The 22,154-nt window shown below is 34.4% G+C and overlaps 1 protein-coding gene and 1 long non-coding RNA gene across 13 annotated transcripts; both read right to left on the bottom strand.

Annotated features, from left to right (window-relative positions):
• Positions 1-3,349: 3,349 nt before the first annotated feature.
• LOC122313586 (transcription factor TFIIIB component B''-like) lies at positions 3,350-12,546 on the bottom strand. Of its 12 annotated transcripts, none has more exons than XM_043128718.1 (16): positions 12,391-12,546; positions 10,214-10,294; positions 10,002-10,101; positions 9,853-9,922; positions 9,354-9,757; positions 9,211-9,277; positions 8,951-9,090; positions 8,809-8,878; positions 8,381-8,724; positions 7,808-8,279; positions 7,598-7,698; positions 7,386-7,429; positions 6,423-6,615; positions 4,280-4,424; positions 3,885-4,018; positions 3,350-3,642 (listed from the first exon to the last, which is right to left on the bottom strand). In XM_043128718.1, the coding sequence occupies exons 4-16, from the start codon at positions 9,905-9,907 to the stop codon at positions 3,499-3,501; spliced, it is 2,313 nt and encodes a 770-aa protein (XP_042984652.1). In that variant the 5' UTR covers positions 9,908-9,922; positions 10,002-10,101; positions 10,214-10,294; positions 12,391-12,546; the 3' UTR covers positions 3,350-3,498. The 12 variants fall into 12 exon arrangements, with proteins under 12 accessions (XP_042984652.1, XP_042984649.1, XP_042984648.1 ...); XM_043128715.1 differs by having other exon boundaries at positions 8,951-9,277; positions 9,354-9,592; positions 9,674-9,757; XM_043128714.1 differs by having other exon boundaries at positions 8,951-9,277; positions 9,354-9,595; positions 9,674-9,757; positions 12,391-12,545.
• Positions 12,547-15,686: 3,140 nt separating this feature from the next.
• On the bottom strand, positions 15,687-17,189 carry LOC122314447. The gene is made up of 3 exons (XR_006243714.1): positions 17,091-17,189; positions 16,498-16,678; positions 15,687-15,890 (listed from the first exon to the last, which is right to left on the bottom strand). It is a non-coding gene; the product is annotated as an uncharacterized LOC122314447 (long non-coding RNA).
• Between the last annotated feature and the right edge of the window lie 4,965 nt (positions 17,190-22,154).

Here is a 22,154-nt window from a genome sequence, read left to right as displayed (position 1 = left end):
CCTTGAACTTTGGGGTTAAATATGACATAAATGACGGGGGGTATGGGGCCTGGTTAGGATGGACACGTGGAGAGTGCAGATGCGTTGAATTAGAGATCCTTCGGCGGTAGCCGGAGCTATGTGCGACCTACTCGGCTACTCCTACCACTATTTGTCGCTGTGATTGAGCAATGATTTGGTCCCTGGCTGTGACCTACTCCAATCCCACTGTTAGTATTTACAAAGGATTTTTCCCTTTTTCTAATGGGGTAGCATTAAAGGAGCCATGCTTGTTATTATTACTCACGTGGTTGATTGAACAAAGTTCCAATGAGTAGCATTTTTTTTTTGGAAAATGCTTTTGTGCCGCTTCCCGTGCCTCCTCAAAGTGATCGCTGGTCATAAAAAAAAAAAAATTTAATTTTTTTTTCTTAATGATTAAGGAAGTGATTTTAAGTGTATTGATATTTTTTTTATATTTTTTAAAAATGTTTAAATATATTAAAAAAATCTGAAACGAAAAATGAAAAAAAAAAAAAAATTTGACCGTGCGGTCAAATGGAGCGGTGCACTCTGGGTGGCAGAGTAGCACCGTCCTTTTTTTTTTTTTTATATTTGTTGAGATTATATATTTTCAATGATGTATTTTCTAAATTTTGAAATGGTAAAATTTAAATTCATTCCATGAACTTCAATATTAATCATTTAATTTTATTAAAAAATCATTTATACAATCCTACACACTTATTTATTAAAAAAATATAAAATTCATATAAAAAAAGAGTGATGCAAAATTTATCCAACTTAAAATTATATCTAACGTTATTTTTAATTATTTCAATCGAAATTTGAAAAAGTAATATAAAATACAGTTATGAGTTGTGCAAGTATCGTGTAATTTTTTAAAAAATAAATAAATAAATATAAAATTTACGTTAAAAAAAATTAATTTTTAATGATAATTTTCATTTTTTTAAAAATAAGTTCACGATATTTGCTAATATTAATCAATTCAGAATATTGTTAGTTAATCAATACCTAACACCCATAAACACTGCTCCTCTTCTTCTTTGGAAAGAAATTTTCTCCAAATGCAAGCTAGATTATTGGCGGAAATAAGGGCAAAAAGCAGCCACATGGAGCTTTCTTGGTGAGCCACGTTGTTTTATTTTTCTTTTCAATTCCCATAGTTGACCTATCTTTTTTATATTTTATTAATTGTCAAACTATAATAATATATTGTCCCTTATTTCATTTTCCTACCTACCAGCTGTAATTTATCTTTATGTTAATGTTCGACTCTTTTAGACAAACCACAAAAAATAAAAAATAAAGAGAAGTTTAAAATTTAATAAAAATGATGTTCTAACGTGCTACTAAGGCAATCGAGCACCAGCTTGCAACATGAAGCATGCCTACAAATATCATACCTTTGTAACCCAAAAGGGGTGCAAGGAGTTTTAACTTTTGACCCGGTAAGACCCTACACGTTCTTATTGATTAAAGTTCGAAATGAATCTGTTTACAATTCTGTTTATTAACGTATTCAATACAAACACAAACACATTAAAACATTTATTTTGGTTAATACTTTATTTTAAAATATTCTCTTAATTTTTTGCTTTTTTTAAAATTTATAGACATTAATATTGTATAAAACACTTATATTAATAATAATAAATATTATAAAATGAGAAATGATATTTAATGTCAAGTCTCATTACGTTTAAAAAAAAATGATTAAATTTGAAACATATATAAAAAATAAATTTTTTAATAATAGATCCTGTATTTTTTTAATAAATATACATGATTTGTACATTTTATAACTGTATCTAACATTACTTATTTATACGAACCAAAAGAAGTGACAAATTGCATTTAAATACTAACTAAACTTGCGGGAATAAAAGTGGGACTAAGAGGACATAATAATAAGACATCCTTCCACCTTATCTGAACTAACATTTCTATGCATTATTCTCACACCACATATAATTTTTGTTCCCTTACTAAATATGAGGTACATGAATAATAAGTAGAAAAAATCAATTAGTTTATGAAGAATAAAATTAAAAAAAATAAAATAAATATAATGTTTGGAATGATGAACAGTCAGGCTGCACACCGAACCACCCGGTTCAAATTTTGATCCGACCTGACCCGAACCGCAGGGAAAACAAAAACACAATTGATACGATCCAATCCGATCCGTGAAATTTAGGTCGGGTCGAACCCGTTCTACCTGTTCGCTTTCTCCTCGTTTGTTCTACCATGTACGGAGGGCAAAATGACTTTTTGCATCGTAGCTTTAGCGAGAGGAAGAAGAAGATGGGTTTCTATCTTAATCAATCTCAAAAATGGCTAATAATGCAATAATATATTCTTGAGGGAAAAAAAAAAGAATAGAGAAGAGCTCAACGAGAACGAGAGAGAGGGAGGACTGGGAAAGGAGAGAGGGATTAGGGTTTGTGTGAAATGGGACAAAACGAGACCATATTGAGGGGCAGCAACCAAGTGTCATACCGAAGAAATCTCTCTTCCTCCGAGAGCAGCAAACTCAATCTATTACTCTAGCAACATAGTGACGCGTCATGATCTGAGTAGAGCTGGAGCACAGGTGCTCCTCCGTCGCCTCTGTGCTGATCGTGAGACGTCTCCTTCTCAACTTCAAAAATGGCGACGAAGAGCACTTCCATTCCTCGACGTGGAGCTTCCTCCTCTTAGTGGTGGTTGATGAGCTCACCGCCATGGCTAGAAATGGTCAAACCTTGGTCCTCGCGCCCGCCTGTGCCACTTCCATCACCACAATATATGAGATTCAATGGGGTTGCTGGACGTTGTTCTTCTTCATTGCAGGTGATCGATTTTGACCGATGTTATGGGTAATAAACTCGGTAATGGGTTTGACCCGCTGAACATGATTTTAGCCAGGTGAGGCCATCTCGAGCTTAACGGGTTGATCGGGCCAGGCCCTTTTTTGCACAGGCCTAATGAGCAGCAAATCTTTATTTAAATTGTTGTAGAAATTTTGTGCTTAAAATCTAAGTGCTACAAGGTCAACTCGATCCAATTATCAGTTGCTTGTAGTACTTACCAATGGCAATGAGGTCCTTTCGATTAAGACTTCTTCCTAATTATGGAACGCATAAACTAACAAGCCAACCTGTAAATTGCAATTAGATGTTGAAATCCTAACAAGTGGGGGGTGGGTGAGGGGAAGGTTCCTTCATGGATGTACTCTTCTTTCTAATTGGAAATAGAAATGCATTGATTTCCAAATGCTACATTTCTTTCTTCTGAAGGTGATGATCTAACATCGTCAAAAGGATGGAAAAGATAAGGAAAATGTTTGATGACACCACAGGCATTTTCTGACAAGAATTGATCACCTCTTACAAGAAGCAATGGGCGTTTTTATGTGTCAGAGTGCTGTACAGGCTGCTTTACTTCAATTAGAATAAAATTTTTTAAAAAATTAAAAAAAGAAAAAACCAATAGATTTGTGTATTTTTATTGCTAATAATCACTTTTATATTGACTCCAGTCATAGAGGTTATCATCGCCTGCATCAGACTTTGCAGGACTATGAACTTCACCCAAATCTGCTTCCTGATCTTCAACGACTACTTCCCCATCCTGCTCAGGTTTTGCCACTTCCTCCTGTGGACATATCAATAAGAGCAATTATTGTTTATCAGGTTAGAAAGAAGCATCAAGACTGCATGAAATAGCTAAAGACAAAAAAAAAACTTCATTTTACCAGAAAAACCTTTAACCATAATCCTAACTAGCTTAGTCAAGCTATAAGATGCCTCAACATGGTCAATGCATGCTTAGTGGGCCTGGAGACCAGGTTCCATATTATCTTAGCAGAAGATAAAAGAAAACACCAAAAAGCTTACCTTCGCTTGAGTAGTCAATTCCACTATCTCCTCCTCCTCCTTGCCTGTCCTTGCAACCTCGTCATCTACATAAGCATCTTCTGCCTGAGAAGCTTGCTGCAACCGCTCAATCACCAAGTGGAAATGGGAATGATCTAAAACAGAAAATTATATATTAGGCAAGTTTTCGGCATTCCTACTCATGAAGATTACCTTGATAAAGACTCCAATAGAAACCTTTAAATATATCCTGTTGAGTTTAGTACCAAAATGGTTAAGCTTAGTTTCCCAATGCTTATATATGAGACTACGACTTAATACAATCTAAATCACGCTGAGACTACTAAAATTATCATGGTACAAATGAGAGATAAAGAAAAAGAAAAGAGATTAAAAAGAAAGATAAAGGACTTCACCTTTAGCACGACTAGTTAGGGCTTCAGAAAGCCGTAATGGATATTGACGCTCTTCCTTCTTAAATTTCAACTTGACTTGATGACGAGTTCGACCAGGAAAAAGTTGTTGTATCATAGAAAAATCTGTCCCAAACTGCCGAACAGCCTATATCACATATTAAAACAGAGATTAGTTGAATTTTTATGTAAACGGCAACTGATAGACTGGACCGTGCCACTTTTGTCTGGAGAAAAAGAACAAAAAATAGAGCAATTAAATTCTTTATTCCAATTTAAAAAAATGACAGTGGATGATAAAGGACGAATCAGTAACCAACTCTAGGGAGTTAATGCTGTCCCACCCCTTTGCCTCTCTTGCACCATCTCAAATTTTAAGCTTTTCAGGCTACACTTATTTTTTGGTAACAAATGCTTCATTATCAACATGAATCTTGCTAGGGAAGGTGTTTACATTGCAGTCAATGCATAAAATCCCATTCTTAGTGCAACTAATTAGCATAAAAATGATTGAAAATTGCAACATGAAAGGTTCGTATAGACAGATCGAAGGAACCAAAATCCATCTTATTTGTTAAGACCCACTTCAAAAAAGGAATAAAAGGAATAAAAGAAAAGAAGATGCACTTAAATCACAACATCACAAAATGCTTTATATGGTTTCATGGAAATCACTTGACACACTGCAAAACCCTTCCAGAGTACTGCAAATCTAGGGTTGGTTTTAAAGCTCAACTAATGGTAAACTCAACTATAGATTTAAAATCAACTCTAGGTTGGAATGCAGCATGCTCCTCGAGATTTAATGTGGAGTTAGTTTTCATAATTTTCTTGTATCTATTTCTAGCTAATGCAGCATGCTCCTCGAGATTTAATGTGGAGTTAGTTTTCATGATTTTCTTGTATCTATTTCTAGCTCCTAACTTGTAATTAGGTGCTCTCCTTTGTATACTTCCTACGTACTTGGGCTTCGCCCATATACCTTTTTATTTTATTTTTATTTTTATAAGTAATATAAAATTGTATTGAAACAAGTAAATAGATATTGCCCAAGTACACAAAAAGTCTAAATCAGAGAACACCTAATTACAAGTTAAGAGCTAGAAGAGATTTATATGACTAAACAATAATTTTTCCAGGTAGTGGCAACAGTTCAGTGAAAAGCAATGGACATTAGCACACTAATGGGGTGACCTCCCTCCTCCTCACAATACAGATTAATTTCAAATATACAGAAAAAAATAATAATTAAGTCCACAAAAACCTTAGACTACCAGTACCATAGAGACATAAACGAAAATCTTGCAAAGTGTTCATTAATTACCAAAACTGTTATCTCCCAACAGACCCACAAAATTCACTGTAAACTAAATATAACCACTGAGCAGATCTCCAACCTTACTAATCCTATAACATTTTCCATCTGTAATGTCCAATATACCTTCATCTTCCTCTATTTTGGATTATAATCGCACACCACATATGTTCCAAAATTTCACTAAAAAGATAACAATTTGGCCAATTTATTTTGGATCTACTTGTTGCACATAACAAACAAAATATAAGCCATATCATCACTGATGGTGCTGTATGTGCAGAAATGGAGGGGGGGAAACCATCTACTACTTCACTGTGAGGTTGCTAGTACCCTGTGGTACAATTGAATTTCTTTGACAGTCAATTTAGCATCAGTTACGCCTCGACAGGTAGTAGATCTACTTGCTACCTGGAGAGAATTAAGGGGTAACGCCCAAGTGCAGCTGTGTGCAAGCTGATGCCCATTTGTCTACCATGGTGTATCTAGAGGGAGAGGAACAATAAAAATTTCAAAGATCACAAGCGGCACTAGATGAACTTAAAACTTTCTTGCACAAAACTTAGTTCCTTTGGGCGATATCCATAGATTTCAATGGACTAATTCTCTGTGATTTCCTTGAATCAAACTAACTTCAGTTTTGGCAGTTTCATAAGCTGAAACAGACTATTTATTTGCTTTCACAGTGATTGCAAGACTAAAACTTGGTCATCTTTCTGATCATATACTTTAGATGGTTTACTAATGGAAAGAAGAAATAACCAAGATTTTTTTTTTTGGGGGGGAAGGGGCAAGTGAAAACAAGAAATGAATAAGATGTTACAGCTGTACCTCATAGAACAGTTCTGTGTCTTGTTTTGACCATCTTGTACTGGGAGTTTTGTCCATGAAAGACTGGTAATTAACGAAAGGGTCAGTTGGAACCTCATAACTTGGTTGATCATCATCAGAACCTCTGCCTTGTTCTGAAACAAAAGTAGCCTCTCCATTGTAAGATGATTCCCTAGGAAAGGAATTGTAAGACCTGCACAGAAAATAATTGTGACACGAAAAAAAATATCATTTGATCACATTTTTTATGAAAGGGAATCCTGGAGAGCGTGCAAACACAACATGTCCTTTACCTGGTTAAACACCAGACCTGTGTAATGTGTCCCCCCATCACATGGATCAAGTAAATCATCGACTTTTTAACCGATGGGACATAGCCCCTAGAAATTGCTTGCACCCAAGGTTTTGAACCTTGGACCAAGAGGGAGCATACCGCCAAGACCAAGGCTCTTACCACTTGAGGCAACCACCAGGGGCTCAACATTGGATTACATATGATTCCAGGTACAATAAAACCAAATTACTAACCAACAACCAACAACATTTGCTTAGATTACGGGCTATTCGAAATTCCACATTTCATCAAATAATACAACAACTTTCAGGCCAAACAACATGTTCCATAAAATCACATGGCAACATTATAAACTCGCCTAGCCCCAAGGGGGTCTGCCCTAACACTCCTAAAATGAAATTTTACATTAAATCAAGAAACATTATCTGATAATTGTAGTCTTGTAAGAACCTAAACTAAAAAGAAAAAGAATATACATTAGATAAACCCTTATTTAGAGGAACAACATAATCCCACAGACATGCAAAGACTACATCGAAAAAATAATAATAATAATAACTCAAATTTTCTTGAGTTGCCTATGAATGCAGACATTATGTCACTTGATACAGAAAACGAATAGCAATTCTACAGGTCTAGCCACATCTAGGTCATGTTTAAAAGGGTACCTTAAATTGGTCAAGGGTGTTTTTGACGTTTCTGCCTCTTTGCTCTGCATGAGTGGGCAAGTCATAGATGACCAAAGCAAATTAGCAAAGTTGAATTTAGCAAAGACACAATAATTATAGCAAGGTAGTGCTACAACTAAAGAAAAAGAGACTAGTATTGCTACTAAAATAACATCATCACAAGAACAAGAATTAGAGTGCAGAATATGTACCGCTAGTCGCTCCTTGTACTCAGCGAGCAAAATGAGATCCTTGATAGGCAACCTTTGAGGGTCAATTTCATCCTCTGGTGTTTCAAGTAACACCTTATCCACTACAAAAGAGAAAGTAGTCCAACAATTCTGTTAATACTTTACTATGCAAATATGTATATCTGAAAGTGTTTTATCTTGCAGTCTCACAGATCTGGGAATTTCATTTACCACGTCTCCTGTTTCGACGCGTTGAATGAGAAAATTTTTTGGGAGGTTCTTTGGTTGACTGGTCAGCTGCTTCATTGGCCTTCTTGCGCTTTTGTACGGGTTTACCATTTTCAACCCCAGATTTCTTTGACTTTCTTGGAGCCCTTTTCTTCTGGGACATACTTTCCACTCTAAATTCCTCATCACTTTCCACTCTATATTCATCGTCATCATCACGGTCCTCAACTTCGCCTATATTAGAATCAGTGGGAGGTTCACCAGAGAAGCCCCCATTTTCATTAACCTCACCATCTGGCTCGTCGATAAGTTGAAAAGATACTTTTTTCCTTAACTTTCTCAACGATTTGCCATCATTGTTTAGATTTCCCGATGATTTGCCATCATTGTTCTCTTCATCAGCTGTAGCAGATCTTTTGCATTTTTGAAGAAGATCTGATGATGTAGAAGCTTCTCCTCTTCTACAGTTAGAATCCTAGGGCAGAAACATGACAAGACCGTATTAAGATATTTGAGCAAATAAGTTGGTTATCTATCAAACACCAATACCATAGCAAACTGACATAATTGAATTACCAGTTCCGTTAGAATTTCAGGAACATCCTCTGAATGCAGAGTATCCCTCGGAACGGGGCCATCGGAGTAAGTTTTGGCAAGATTTATTGATTCTTCGTTCATTGAAATTTCTGAAGTTGGGTCCAATGTAATAAAATCATCAAACCTCATGGAGTTATCTTGTAAATCGTCAGCCGGGAAGGCAGAAACTGAGTTCACATTCGCATATCCAGTGTAAGAAGGAACCAACTCAGGAGTTTGTGAATGCATAACAGACTCAACTTCTGGGTGAGAGGTGTCAGTACTAGGTTTCTCTTTTATTGCTTTCATCTTGGGCTTGGGTCGAAACTTGCCAGCATGCAGTCCTAAAAAATGAAGGAGAAAATAAACAACTATAAATGCAACATAAAGCAAGAATAAATCAAGCATGCAGCTGATTCTAAACATACCAAATGGAATATTGTCCTGAGACATAAAATCTAGATCTTCCATGCCAGAAAAGGCCCCAGCTTCCTGAAACTAATCACAAATTTATCTGACTTAGCAAAAGAAAAACAACAGAGTCCTTTTTTAAAGGTTAAAAATCTTCACCTCTGTTTCCGACCTTCCATTATCAATCCGAACGTCTACACCCTTGTTAGAAACACCAGCTTCCCTGCAAGTAACTGTATCTTGGTTTGTATGAGCATCAGGACGAGTTTGAGGCTCTGCAGCATCACATGGCCCGAGTGCTGAAGAGTCAACAGAATTACATGCCCGAATACCAAAATGCTCCACTGAATCCTTATTGTTGAAATCAAGAAAAGTAGGCATTTTTGAATGAGAAAGGGAACCTTCCCGATCATCATTACCATTTGTTGCGTCAGCCTCAGAAAGAATACCTCCAAAGGGCTCCAATTCAAATTCCATGGAGTCTATCTAAAACCAAAGGAGTTCCCAATCAGCAAACAAATACATATATACAAAAATATATTTGGAATATCCAAACATCTACCTCTGCTGACAAGATTCCTATGCAGGAATGCCAACCAATGTTGCTCTCAGATGTTCCAACCTCTGGATGCAGAGCATCTTTAGAGCCAATATCCTCTCCCATCACATGTTGGGATGAGGTCTTGACTGATTCCAAGCTTTTGTTGTCAGCAAAAGAGCTTTCATTGTCTTTTGATTTCTGGTTAATGCATACAATCTCTGAGGTAGCTGCAGAAATTCCATCCGCAGTTGTCAATTTATCTTCTGCGACAACGGGCCGAGCATATTGTTTAGTCTCTAAGCCTGAGGGGGTTAGTCTAACAGAATTTTCATCAATAGAACCTGAAGGAGCTGATGGAACTGATGTAGAAGTCCCATTTTTCACACTGGCTTTAGCCTTTGGTTGAAACTTGCCACCAGCCTTGGCTGGAAAAAAAAAAATTGACAAACCTTTAAACTGCTTAAAGAGGAAAATAGTTTTAAAAATAACAAGCTAAGAGGGGTGTGTCAGAATAACCTACGTTTACTTTTAACTGTCTCCAGAATATCATCACAAAATGGGTCGTCCAAATCCATTCCCAAAGAATTGCACTAAAACCAATAGAATTTTAGTTTATGAGCTATTTAGATACCATATACCAATACCACAAAGACTAGTATAAATTCTTACCTCTAAGGCTAACTTCTCACCGGTAATGGCGTGATGTGCTCCCAGCAACGGTCAAGTGCGACTGGACGTGCGGTGCGGCGTCCTCTACCGATCACGTTGGCTGGCACGGAGCAAAGAGAGTGGGAATAAACAGTGAGATATATACATAGAGAGAGAGAGAGAGAGAGAGAGAGAGAGAGAGAGAGAGAGAGAGAGAGGAAAATTAGGCTTACCTTCACGGTGGGGTGCGACGGGGATGGTGGCGGCGCTTCAAATGGAGGTGCTGCGCGATGCGGCGGCGTGAAGCCGCTGAGCTGGATGCTGAGAGATGCAGAGGATGAGAGGCCGATTGGGAGAGGGGGGAACGAAGGGGAAGAAGGGAATATAGGAGTTTAGGAAGAACGGCTAAGAGCATTGGCAAGTCTAAAATTTAGCTAGAATGTTGTGTTTTAGCCATAATATAGACTTCTAATTAAATTAGTCCACATTGGACTAGCTATCCCCAAGTCTAAAAAATAATATAATATTATTTATTTTAATAATATTAACAAAACAGTCCACTATAACCAAACAGTTCACTATTACCAGAACAGTCCAAAAATTACCAAAATAGTCCACTATTACCAAAACAATCCACAATCCTACCAAAACAATTACATAAGAATGGAAAGACCAAACCATAATTTATGTGCAGAGTTGATTTAAGGAAATGAAAGGAAATACTTGGATTTCATATTTCATATTCTGTTCTAGCTTCTAATAATTTTAAGTTGACAGAAAATGGCAGTAGCAGGTGAATGTAAATTATGTAATTGTATCACCATAACAATGACATGTAATGGAAGGTGGAAATTTGGCAACAAACTGCCTGTGCTACATGTAATGAGTCTGGCAACAAACTTCTCCTTCAAGGGGGCAGCCTCCCAGCCATAACAGCGATTGTTGTTATTCTGGCCACGGCACTTCCAAAACAGTTTGGTTATCTTGCACCATCCGGTGAGGCTATGGCTTTGTTACTCATGCAGGTCAGTTCATGAATTTAGTTTGGTTTTCAGCATTCTGAACAGATTTTATATCTCTATTGGCTAAGCACCTAGCTTTTGCCCTTATATCATAAGTAACATGTTTTTGTTCATTTGAGAAACAGGTATTTTTTACTGTGATTGGTGCTAGTGGGAGTATATGGAATGTCATAAGTAAACAGTTTTATTAGGTACCAATCATTCCAATATTTAAATAAGTAAACACAATACAAGTTGAATCAGTTACTAGCAGAGTAAAATGCAAAATCAGCTTCCACTTCCAAAAGCAAGAAAAGAAAAGCTTTTCAATAAGTTTCACATTGGCTATAACTAACCAAGAATGAATATCCTATTCGTGGTTCCTATAACTAACCAAGGATGAATATCTATGGTATTCATAATTGAAATCAAGCAATTACACTCATATCTTGTTGTTGTTTTTATTAAGAATGAACCAAAATCATTTATGTTATTTTTTTGTTCTTTCAAGGTTCATTTACTCGCTTATAACCCAACAAGCATTCTTACTCTTCCAATTTCTAATTCCTGCTCTTTAATTTTAAAAATATACATGACCCAACTCTTAAATAAACAATAAGAGCAAGCATGCTGGAACCTTCAAAATATTATGGTGTCTCCTAGTCCGTGCCCAGGACACTTCAAATTTTCAAAATATACAATAAGAGCAAGCATGAGGCTGGAACCTTCAGAATATTATTGATCTGTTCCTAAAGGTTCTCAAAAACATGCTGAGCCACATTTGTTGGAGTTTTTCCCTTTTGTTGGATCTAATCATTTCTAATTAGAACTATGTTGTGAAGGATAAAAATGAGTGACTGAATGAAGCTTTGGAACCCAAGAATATGCCAAAACAGAGAAAAAAATGCAATACCATTTCAAATAATCAAAACGTAGACACAGCATGTGGAGATCTAGTCATTCAAATAAAAAATTGCAATACACCACAAATGTATACCATTTCATCCTCAAGAACAAAAAAAAAAGGGATCGCATTTACCCAAACAGATACAAACAACCCAACTGAAGAAGCACTTTTGTCTCTCTACAGAACATGAGCCAAGCTCTCGGTCGGCTGCACTGAATTTAAATAAAGCCCCATATTTTTTTTCAAATGGTGAAAACGAGGAGGGTCCATTCCTAGAGGCAGAAAGAGACACTTGTAAAGAAAGGGCATTGGGAAGGGAAGAAACCATCAGCATGGGGCGGTCACGCCGGTGAGAGGTTGCTTCATAAATGACGAATTGAATACAAATATCTGTCATGGGTTGATGAATTTATTCTGAGCTTGTTGGTGGGTATTCAATGATTCTTCATCGAACGGGTATTCAACAGAGAAGAGTGAGGAAGAGAGAGGAAGAGAGACATACCTTGCCGAGCACAGGGACAACGGCAACCACTGGAGAGATTTGGGGTTGCTGGTTGAAGGACGGCGACGGGTTGAAGAAGACCCAGGCTTCGGGAGAGAGAAAAGAAAGAGGAAATGACAGGGGCAGGCAGTAGAAAACAAATAAAAAATTAGGGAAATGTTACGTACAGTTATTTTTACGCACTCTCTGCGCACTCCACTGATATGATTGGCTGGATTAATTTTTTTTTAATACATAACCAATCATATCACTGGAGTGTACAAAAAAGTCTACAAAAATAACTGTATATAAAATTTTCTAAAAAATTATTTGGTCTTTGTACGGAGTCTCGCCAAACATGGAGAGCTCTTTAGATTTACTGTACCACACTTATGTCAAATTTTTTATCTAGAGCCAGGCCGTCGCTGATAAATTTATGCAGAATTATAGTCATTTTGAACTTGCATTTGCCAATGCTCTAAAATACTAAAATTTAAGGGTGTCCCTCTAGGCCGGACGCGGTGTAATTGGAGAATTTATCCTCTAATAATAGGGTGACACGTAACAGTTAATAATAAATTTATAATAGATGCGAAATATAAAACACATCTCACAGTTCTATTTTCTTTTTCTCCGCTCTGTCTTTGTCTCTCACTCTCTCGACAGTCGACACAGTGCCCTTGCCTAATCACAGATACGGATAAAGGATTCCGCTAGGACCAAATGAATTAATCAAACAAAGTAAATTCTTGACCCACCAATTTTCGAAAACCTTAAAGTGACAAATCAAAATCAAGATCGCTATCCTGTAGGCTTACTGAGGAAAACACTTTTTTCAAAGAAGCATTTTCAAGGAAAAATCTTCTCGGACAAACAGAAACGAAGAACAAACCATAAAATAGAAAATAAATTTAAGAAAAGTCTCTAATATGAAATTTTGATAAAAATGACTAAGCAACCTCCAAAAAATAAGCAAATGCATTCAAACCCTTAATCTATAAAAATTAGATATCAAAAATCCAAAGAAAACTGGAAAAAGACATTAAAAAAAAAAAAACAAAAAACAAAAAACCTTCTTAAGAGTTCAAGGAGTGAGAGCACTTGAGGTTGGCGATAGAAGAAGAGGAAGGAAAAGCAACAGCAATCAGCGATGCGTTGTTCCTTTTTTTTCTCTTTCTTGAAGTCATAAGAGAGTGTGAAGTTTCCAAAAAAAAAAAAAAAAAAAAAGTATGAAGTGGAAGAGGGAAGAACAAATATTGGGAGCAGCCCCTATTTGAGAGCAGCCAATTGCACACCATACGTGGCGTTGGATAAATGACCAAATTCTCCTCAGCTTTCCGTTTCCTCCCTTAGTATTTTCACATTTGATTTTTTAGAAACAGAGCTCGAGCTCCTCTCTCCCGAACGTGTGTCCGAGTCGTTCCGTCGTCAACATCCCCCCACCAGCACCTCCAAAATCCTCTTCAACGAAAACTCCCTTCACTGTGAATTTTCTTCTGCTTCTTCACGTTGAAACCCTCAATCCCCCTCACATCGTGACCTTTCTTGTTCTTCACTGTGAAGGCCTCAGTCCCCTCACAAAACCGAACCCTTCATCTCAGTCTCATGACGGTGTGAGTCCAAATACTATGAAATCGCGTCCAGAAATCTGCGAAAATCTCGCAGCACAATTTTACCACCAGGTCCAAAAGAAGCAAGCTGAGATCACTCCCAAGAAGGTACTTTTATTGTTTTTTTCATCTGGGCTTTCCTCGTATTCCCTTCAATATGCTTATTCTAGAAGTGGGTAATCCTTCATTAAATTTCACTATGGTTTTGTTGTATCTTGTGTATCTGTCATCAGATCTCAGAGTATCAAATAATTGAGCTAGAGGAGAATGTTTGTAATCTGAAGAAAGCTGAGGCGGATTGGATTTTATAGGTAGGTGTTGTGGAACAAGGAAATAAGTTGGAGGTAAGAAGAATTTAGTATCTAGGTTTGTTTTTGGAGCTGTTTGATGAATTGCGTATTTGAGATTTTGTATTTTTAGTTAGGTTTTGTCAATTATTACTGTCAATAGAAGTTATAATAAGTCCAGTTTGTATTGATGTATTTCTACTTTTCTGGGCAACCTAAAACATAATTTTGACTTTCAATGCCTTGAATTGGCTACTCATTTTACTTTTGTCTGTTTTTAGCTAGTGGAACAAGACTCAGGCTTGACAAGAGGTGAGATTTTGTCACTTGATTTGCATTATTTTATGTCTTGGTCTGCTTATTATCATGTAACTCTATATTGGCAACGGAGTTCTGTTTCTTTAAAGTAAGTAGCTATAATATGGACAAAACTGGCGAACTTTTTTTATTTATTTAGTTTACCATTTAAATGGGTAGAGTTTTGAATAGTATGAGAGAGGTCCTATGTTACAATCTAATGGAATTCTTGGCACCAAGTTGTTTAACTTTGTTTGCCCCTTGATCTTGCTCAGGTGGTATAAAGGTGGACTTGAGTTTGATGTTATGTTTGGGTGAGGTTGCAGGTTAAGATACTACCATGTAAAGCCAAAAGGGATGTTTAACAGCTTCTAAATTGTGGCATTCATGTGGATTTTGTCACTATCCAAACGATTTTGTTTGGTTTTTGGCTCTTTTTACATTATTTTGGATACCACACTTAGCATTATGATCAAATCACTGTTTGATCATATTCCAGGACATGGGATATTCTGATATTGTTGCTGAATATCTATATAGCTCCAAGCCACAACTTGATTCATTGGTCAACTTTTTATGTAAAGACCTTACTAAAGCATGCAGTACCAAGCCACCTCCAAGAGAACCTTTTGTGGCCAAGTCATCCAAAGAGGCAAAAATGGAAAGATATTGAAATCTATGGAGGTGATCATTTTGTCATTGCTTTGGCTTTCTCAAAAGAGCCTTCCACTATAATATAGGATTTGTAACCAAGGGTTATGGTGGGTAAATGTAAAGACAATGTATTTGAGAACTTGGTTGTAAACATTACTCTCTTGATTGAAAATATTTTGTACTTGAGAATGAATAAGCAGTTTCAGTTTTGCATTTTATCTTCATGTGGTAGTTTTGCACAGTGGTACTTTTATCTTTCCTAACAGATGAATATGTCCTATTTTGATTTGTATCCATCAAAATGGTAAGCACATGGTGACTTGCCCTTAGTTAAAAAAAAGGCCACTCAATGGAGCAGCTATCTATCATTCATTTATTACTGGAAATTGTAAGAAATGGTAAATTGATTCCATCACAAAAAACCAATACACTAAAGATTGTACTGAATCGAAATGGTAAACTCATTCTATCACAAAAAAATATTAAAATCAGCATTACAAGAAAGTATTCCATCAAAAATAATACTGTAGCAAAATATTTATTACAAGAAAGGATTCCATCACAAATAACACTGTGTCATAGTACAAGAGAGCATTCCATCACAGAGCATTACACGCTTGCAGCAATGAAGAGACAATCTCCATATCAGCTCCATCTAAACTAGCTTCCTGGCCTGTTTGGGTATTGGCATTTGTATTAGTAATGTTGGAAAGAAGGCTAGATGGAGTTCAGTTTACTTGCATAGACAACATCATCAAAATCATGTGATAATAAAAAACTGAGCAAGCATTTCCTAGCCATAAACATAATCCATAGATTTTAACACTTAAAAGCTTCTCCACTGGGAATACATTGATTTGTTTCCTTAAAAATGTTGACAAAATGGTTTACTTTGCCAAATGTTTACCATTTTGGTGACTGCTGGTAAATCAAATTACCTGAGAAGCTGGTACAAAAATCTATGAGTCAGTTGAGACTCATGACCTACCCTAAAAGAGAATAAGAGTGGAAAAAAAAAACCTCCTTTTTGATTTGCAGTAAATCATTTTGTGTTTATTTGGTCCCCAAAGTCCAAATAACATCACATGCAGGGAGGGCCATGACCCAATAGGATTATGAGTAGTACAAGATCAACATGTAAAGAAGCGAAACTATTTATCACAAAGGAAAAAAAAAAAGCAGAATCATTTGAAAAGAATACTGCTTATATCCAATTGATCAGCAGCTGAGCATTACCAACCCCCATCAACAAAGCAAAAAGAAAGGAAAAAACTGCTTACCAATTCAATTTGCAATGTCGAAAACAGATTAACAACACTGCAAAATTGATTCACTCTAAGGGATCGACTAGCTCTGCGCAAGGTTTTTAACGGTGTAGACAAGAATCGAAGGAACCCATACAAAAGGCCTTTTCTAAAGCAAAGTTCTCACTCCCGGCCAAACGTGAAGCCCACTCCTCACCTATGAGAAAGTAATTAAAATTCAATAACTAAGTGGTGAAGAATAATATTTTCTAATACAAACGCTGCATATAAGAATGGCTGGCTCAATCTTTCAAAAGTAAACACAGCATTTTCAAGATGGGAAAAAGGAACTAAACAATGAGACAAAAAAAAAAAAAAAATCCAATTGTTCTCTTGAATTCCACTCCAGATCAAATGCTCCCCAACCAAAAGGAAAACCCACAAGTCATTTCATTAGATTCACACAAGGATCGGAACAAAGACACAAAAACTCACAGTAAATCAAAACCCAACAAGAAAAAAAAAAGGAACAAGAGAAAATAAGTACACATGTGATAACTTAGTACTCATGCAAACGAAAAAAACAAAGAAACATTAAAAGAAAAATAAAAAGGAAAAGAGAGACAAACCCTAGAGCAAGGAAAGGCAGCCATGGCAGAGGAGGCCCTGGAGATTATCTGCAAAGAGGGAGAGAGAGAGAGAGAGAGAGAGAGAGAGAGAGAGAGAGAGAGAGAGAGCATGGGTGGGTTGGCACCTTTTTGCAGGCAATACTAACTATAACACGACGTGTGAGGAAGAAGTTGGTGAGGAGGTTGTATAGCAGATTTTGAATGGTGAAACCCAGTGAACTGTAGATTTTGAATGGGAAAGGAAGGAGGCCGACGCGGGTTGCTTGGCGAGGAAGGAGGGGGTCTTGTGGGATTCAAATCGGGTTTGCTCTGTTCAATGAGCTCGCGAGGAGTGGCGGCGCTCAGTAGATGGAGGAGCGTCTCTCGGTGGCGTTGAATAGAGAGACGGCATCACCGGAGGGCACGAGCAGAGGAAGGTGATGCGACGCAAATTACTGTCGAGGGAGGAGGGGTTCCGAACTTTCGCGGGACAAAATTTGAATGGGAAAGAAAAATTCTCACCAATTTTTGTTTGAATCAAAATGCTCGTTTTGTTGAAAAAATGCCACGTAAGATGTGTTGTGTGTGTCGCTACAGTGGCTGATCCCTAGTATTACTCAAGAGGGAAAGAGAGAGAAGAATGGTGAGAAAACCCAAAGAGAAATAGAGTGTGAAGTAGTCAACGGTAAGTTTGGTGGATTTATGAAGTGGCATCCTATTATTGGAGGGTGTAAAACGCCTAAAGACAAAGCATCCTGTTTGAAGATAAACTCAAAATTTAAATTGGCTGTTCTTTGAGCCTTATGCTTGGGCTTGTAAACAAATTAGGTTTTGACAGGACTGACTTAACAGAATTTGTTTACATATTCAATACCAATTTCGAAACCACAATTTATGCAATTTTTTTCTGGTTTTTTCTTGAGAAATTTTATAAAAGAGTTTCTCTACTTATCATTAATTAATGAGGAAGTAATATTCACGCATAATATTTAATTTATAAATGAATTTAAACATAGATATATATATATATATATATATATATATATATATATATATAAAAGGAAAAAAAAAGAATTTACGGATATGGTGTGAATCAGATTCTTTACACATTCTCTAATGGATGGTTGATACATCGTCTTTTCACTGGAGTTATCAATATTTACGTACATTTAGTTAAAAATCTTAAAATTTAAAATAAATAAAACTGAAAAAAAGGACATTAATTGCACCTCCGACGAGAGAGAGACCATGTTCTTATTTAAAATAATTATGCAATATTTACACAGTATATAATTGTATCTATTATTATTCAAAACTTAATAAATCCTTTTTATAAATTTATATGCATGAAGACTGGTTTGAATATTAAATTGAATTGAGTTCTTTATAAATAATAATGAGTTAAATTGGTGGTGTGAGTTATGTAAAATTTATCTAAACTGAGTTTAGATCTGTTTAGACGTTAAGATAAATTGAAAAAAATTTATGAGAATATGAAAAAAATTATGGATCACACGTATAAAAAAAATATTGAATTGAAAAATATTATAGATTTTACATATAAATATATTTTGAGTTAAAATAAATTTAATAATTTAAAAATTAAATATTTAAATAGTATAATTAATTTAAAATTAAATTAAATTGAATTGATAGTTAAATCAAACTAGTCCTAAAATGACGTGCAACTTTGTAGCTTTGCACATAGTTTGGTCTGGTCTGGGTTGAGATAACTTGGTCCTTTAACCCATTGCTTTTCCTTTTCTTTTTCAAAAAAGAAAAAAGATTTACGCAGCCGGGCGCCTGTGCTTTTCTTCTCCACCAAGGAAGACGTTGCAATTGATCGCGATCGGCTCAATGCAGTGTCCCAGCCAGCGCGCGAAAAAATTAAAAAAAGTTGGAACAAATTAATCAATTATTTTCCTTCGATAATATTGTAAAAAGAAATGATAAAAAAAAGTATAAATAAATACAAATAAATCAATCATATGATATAAAATTAATGCGAGTTGATACTGTGCTTACGTCTATAAAATTATAGATAATTTTATTATATTAAAGAAATATTATAAAATACTCTTAATTTGAGGCAAAACTCACTATTCAAAATCGACTATACAATTTATTAAATGTATATATTTATAGTATTGGTGAAAATTTCAATTTTTGCTTTTATGCGTTACTTGTTTAAGCCGAATATTAAACACAATTCAAGTCAACTTTCTAATTAATATTCGTTCGAGCAACTTGTCAAACGAATTTTAAACAAACTTTTTATCTAAATTTCGTTTGAATGTAAGGTCAAACGTTGCTTTAAAAAATTATTGATCTGGTATTCATTTAAGAGATAGTATATATACAAGAGAAGACAATTCTGAATTTTAAATTAAAAATAAAAATATTATATTTTAATATTATTATTATTTTAAGATTTAAAATATTAAATTATTTATTATATTTTATATAAAAATTTAAAAAAATTATAATTATGAGATAAAAATTTACGTTTAAAATGAGATTTTCACGTAATCAAATCGAACTTTAGTAAAGTCGGATCATCAAAATCAGACCTGCAAATCATGTTGCAATAGATAACGATGGGTACGTACGAACATAATGCGAGACTCTTATTCCATGAAACGACGTTTCGTGGTTACCATAAATATTGCTTTGGATGAGATGCCTAAAGATGCTTTTGCTGTAAAAAAAAAAAAAAAAAAAAGGCTGTTCATTGATTAGCATGGATGTTGGTTCACGTGCAATGTAACTGCTATGGCTGCTGAAAAAAATAAAAGAAAAGAAAGATCTTGGCAGTGATTTGAGCCTCGTTTGCCACGATGAAAAATACAAAAAATTGGTCAGCAAGCCATCGAGTAGAAATCATGCACCTATCTTCGCATTCATAAGAGAAACGAAAAATGACATGTTACCCCCCTTAAATATTTAAAATTTTGATTAGTGTATTCATTTTTTAATAGCACCCATGAGAAAATATTTATTTCTAATAAATTCAACGAGAGGCTCTCCAATTATCTTAATTATTTTTTATATTTTTATTTTATTGTATAAATCTCACGCGCTTTATTTGAAATAATCAAGATAAATTTAATTACAAATTTAATTACGCATTAATATATACACAAATCTAATATGATTGGTCAAAAAATAAATTTTATTAAAAATAATATTAATTTAAATTTTAAATATGAATGAATCAATATTAATACATAGATTAGTACATGACTTTATTTGTACAATTTGATCACATCACAAGGTTAAAACAACTTCTAAACCCAAAATATAGAAAGATTGGCATCATTATTTAGGAAATTACCAAACTTGAAAACTTTCATATCATCTATCTGAAAAGATTTGAATAGTGAGTTGAATTGAGATAAAATGAGACGAGAGTTTAAAGTTGAATAAGATACTATTATAATATAATTTTTTAATACTTTTATTTTTTATTTTGAGATTTTAAAAAGTTGAATTGTTTATTATATTTTATCTAAAAATCTAAAAAAAATTATAATGATTAGATTAAATGAGTTGAGATAAACTAATGATCCAAACAAGACAGGCTTGTTTAGAAATAGATCTCATTCCAAAATTCTCATATCATTTCATCTCATTTTTTTACAAATATAATTCAAATATAAAATTTTTAAACTAACCATTACAAAATCTTCAAACTAATTATTACAATTTTTTTCTAAACTTTCAAACAAAAAATAATTCAACTTTTTCAAATCTTCAAACATAAATAATATTATAAAATTATATTCTGATAATATTTTTTATTCAATTTTTTCTCTCATTTTTTAAAATCTAAAAGATACTTAATTCAAACTATCTAACTATTATTCACAAATTATTTTACTATTATTTATAAAATTATTATTTTATCTCACTGAGCCATTATTTTGGTGTCGGACCAGCAATTTCAATAATATTAAATTGTCATTAGTGGGAGGTTATTAATTAATTGTCATCATGAAAAGGAATAAACTAATAATCTCCCTGAAAAGGAATAAGCTCCAGTTCTCTTGTCTGCAAACCGAAAAGACAAACTACGCCTTGAAGTAATGTATGGATTATACAATAAACATGGTCATTTTCGAAAATCTGGAGTTCTTAACGTTAAAGTCCTTCTGGATTCTGGACCCAAATTCTGATTAACAAAATTAATAGCTAAACCCACATCCCTATACCCTTTCTTTTTTCGTAGGTGTTTCGTGTCAGAAGTTCAGAACATCAAGAAATGGACAAACGCAAACTACGAACAAAGATAAATATATAAAGGGCAATTCTACGGATACGGTAGGACTGTCGATAGAACCGATCGATTACTACTAAATATTTTTTTTTCTTAAATATTAAGGAAAACATTTACTAAATTTTAAGAAAAAAATAAAAAAAATTATTTAATACATTTCCTAACAATTATGATTTTTTTTTTCCTTAAAAATGCATTCATTGGTGTAAATGCTATAATAAATAGTTATCTAATTATGAGTAATAATTTTTGTTTTTTTTTTTTCCGTTAACTTTTATTTTTTTTCTTTAAATCATATTTTACCAAAAGACTATTGATCATTTGATATGTAGCTTTTTTGTAGAATTTAATAAAAGATATTGTTTTATCAAAAGGTCTTTAAGACGCTTGACCTTTTAACGTGTAATTTCTTTGTAGAATTCAATGAAAGATAATATTTTATCAAAATTTTATTTTTTATTTTGAAAATTAAAAAAATTAAATTATTTATTTTAATTTTTACAAAAATTAAAAAAATTTTAATAATTAAATAAAATAAGAAAATTTTGTAAAAGTTAATAATAATAATAATAATAACATGGTGGGCCTGGGAGTTGCGGAGGGCGGAGGGTTCCCTTCAACCATTCACCCCCCATCCCACCACACATGTCCCATCAACTTTTTCAACTAATTTTTGCAGAAGAGATTCCAAAGTTCTTTTTCACCTTTAGTTCCATGTTTTCTAATTTTTAGTTTTATTTTTTAATTTTTAAAATCATTTAATTAATCACCTCGCTAGCCCATTTTGCTCTATAAATTCCAACCCCAAA

This window comes from Carya illinoinensis, chromosome 6 (assembly GCF_018687715.1).
Source record: "Carya illinoinensis cultivar Pawnee chromosome 6, C.illinoinensisPawnee_v1, whole genome shotgun sequence".
Classification (NCBI taxonomy): Eukaryota; Viridiplantae; Streptophyta; class Magnoliopsida; order Fagales; family Juglandaceae; genus Carya; species Carya illinoinensis.
Note: the sequence above shows the minus strand (reverse complement) of the source record. Positions and strands in the feature narration are given on the sequence as shown.

Bases quoted from the DNA above. Each gene is read 5' to 3' on its own strand.
- LOC122313586 (XM_043128708.1), bottom strand. From the start codon at position 9,907: ATGGATTTGGACGACCCATTTTGTGATGATATTCTGGAGACAGTTAAA. The intron at 7,699-7,807 runs GTAAATGAAATT...TCTCTTTTGTAG, and splicing joins GCGTCGAAACAGGAGACGTG to TGGATAAGGTGTTACTTGAA. The intron at 4,019-4,279 runs GTGAAGTCCTTT...TTTCTGTTTTAG, and splicing joins CCTAACTAGTCGTGCTAAAG to ATCATTCCCATTTCCACTTG.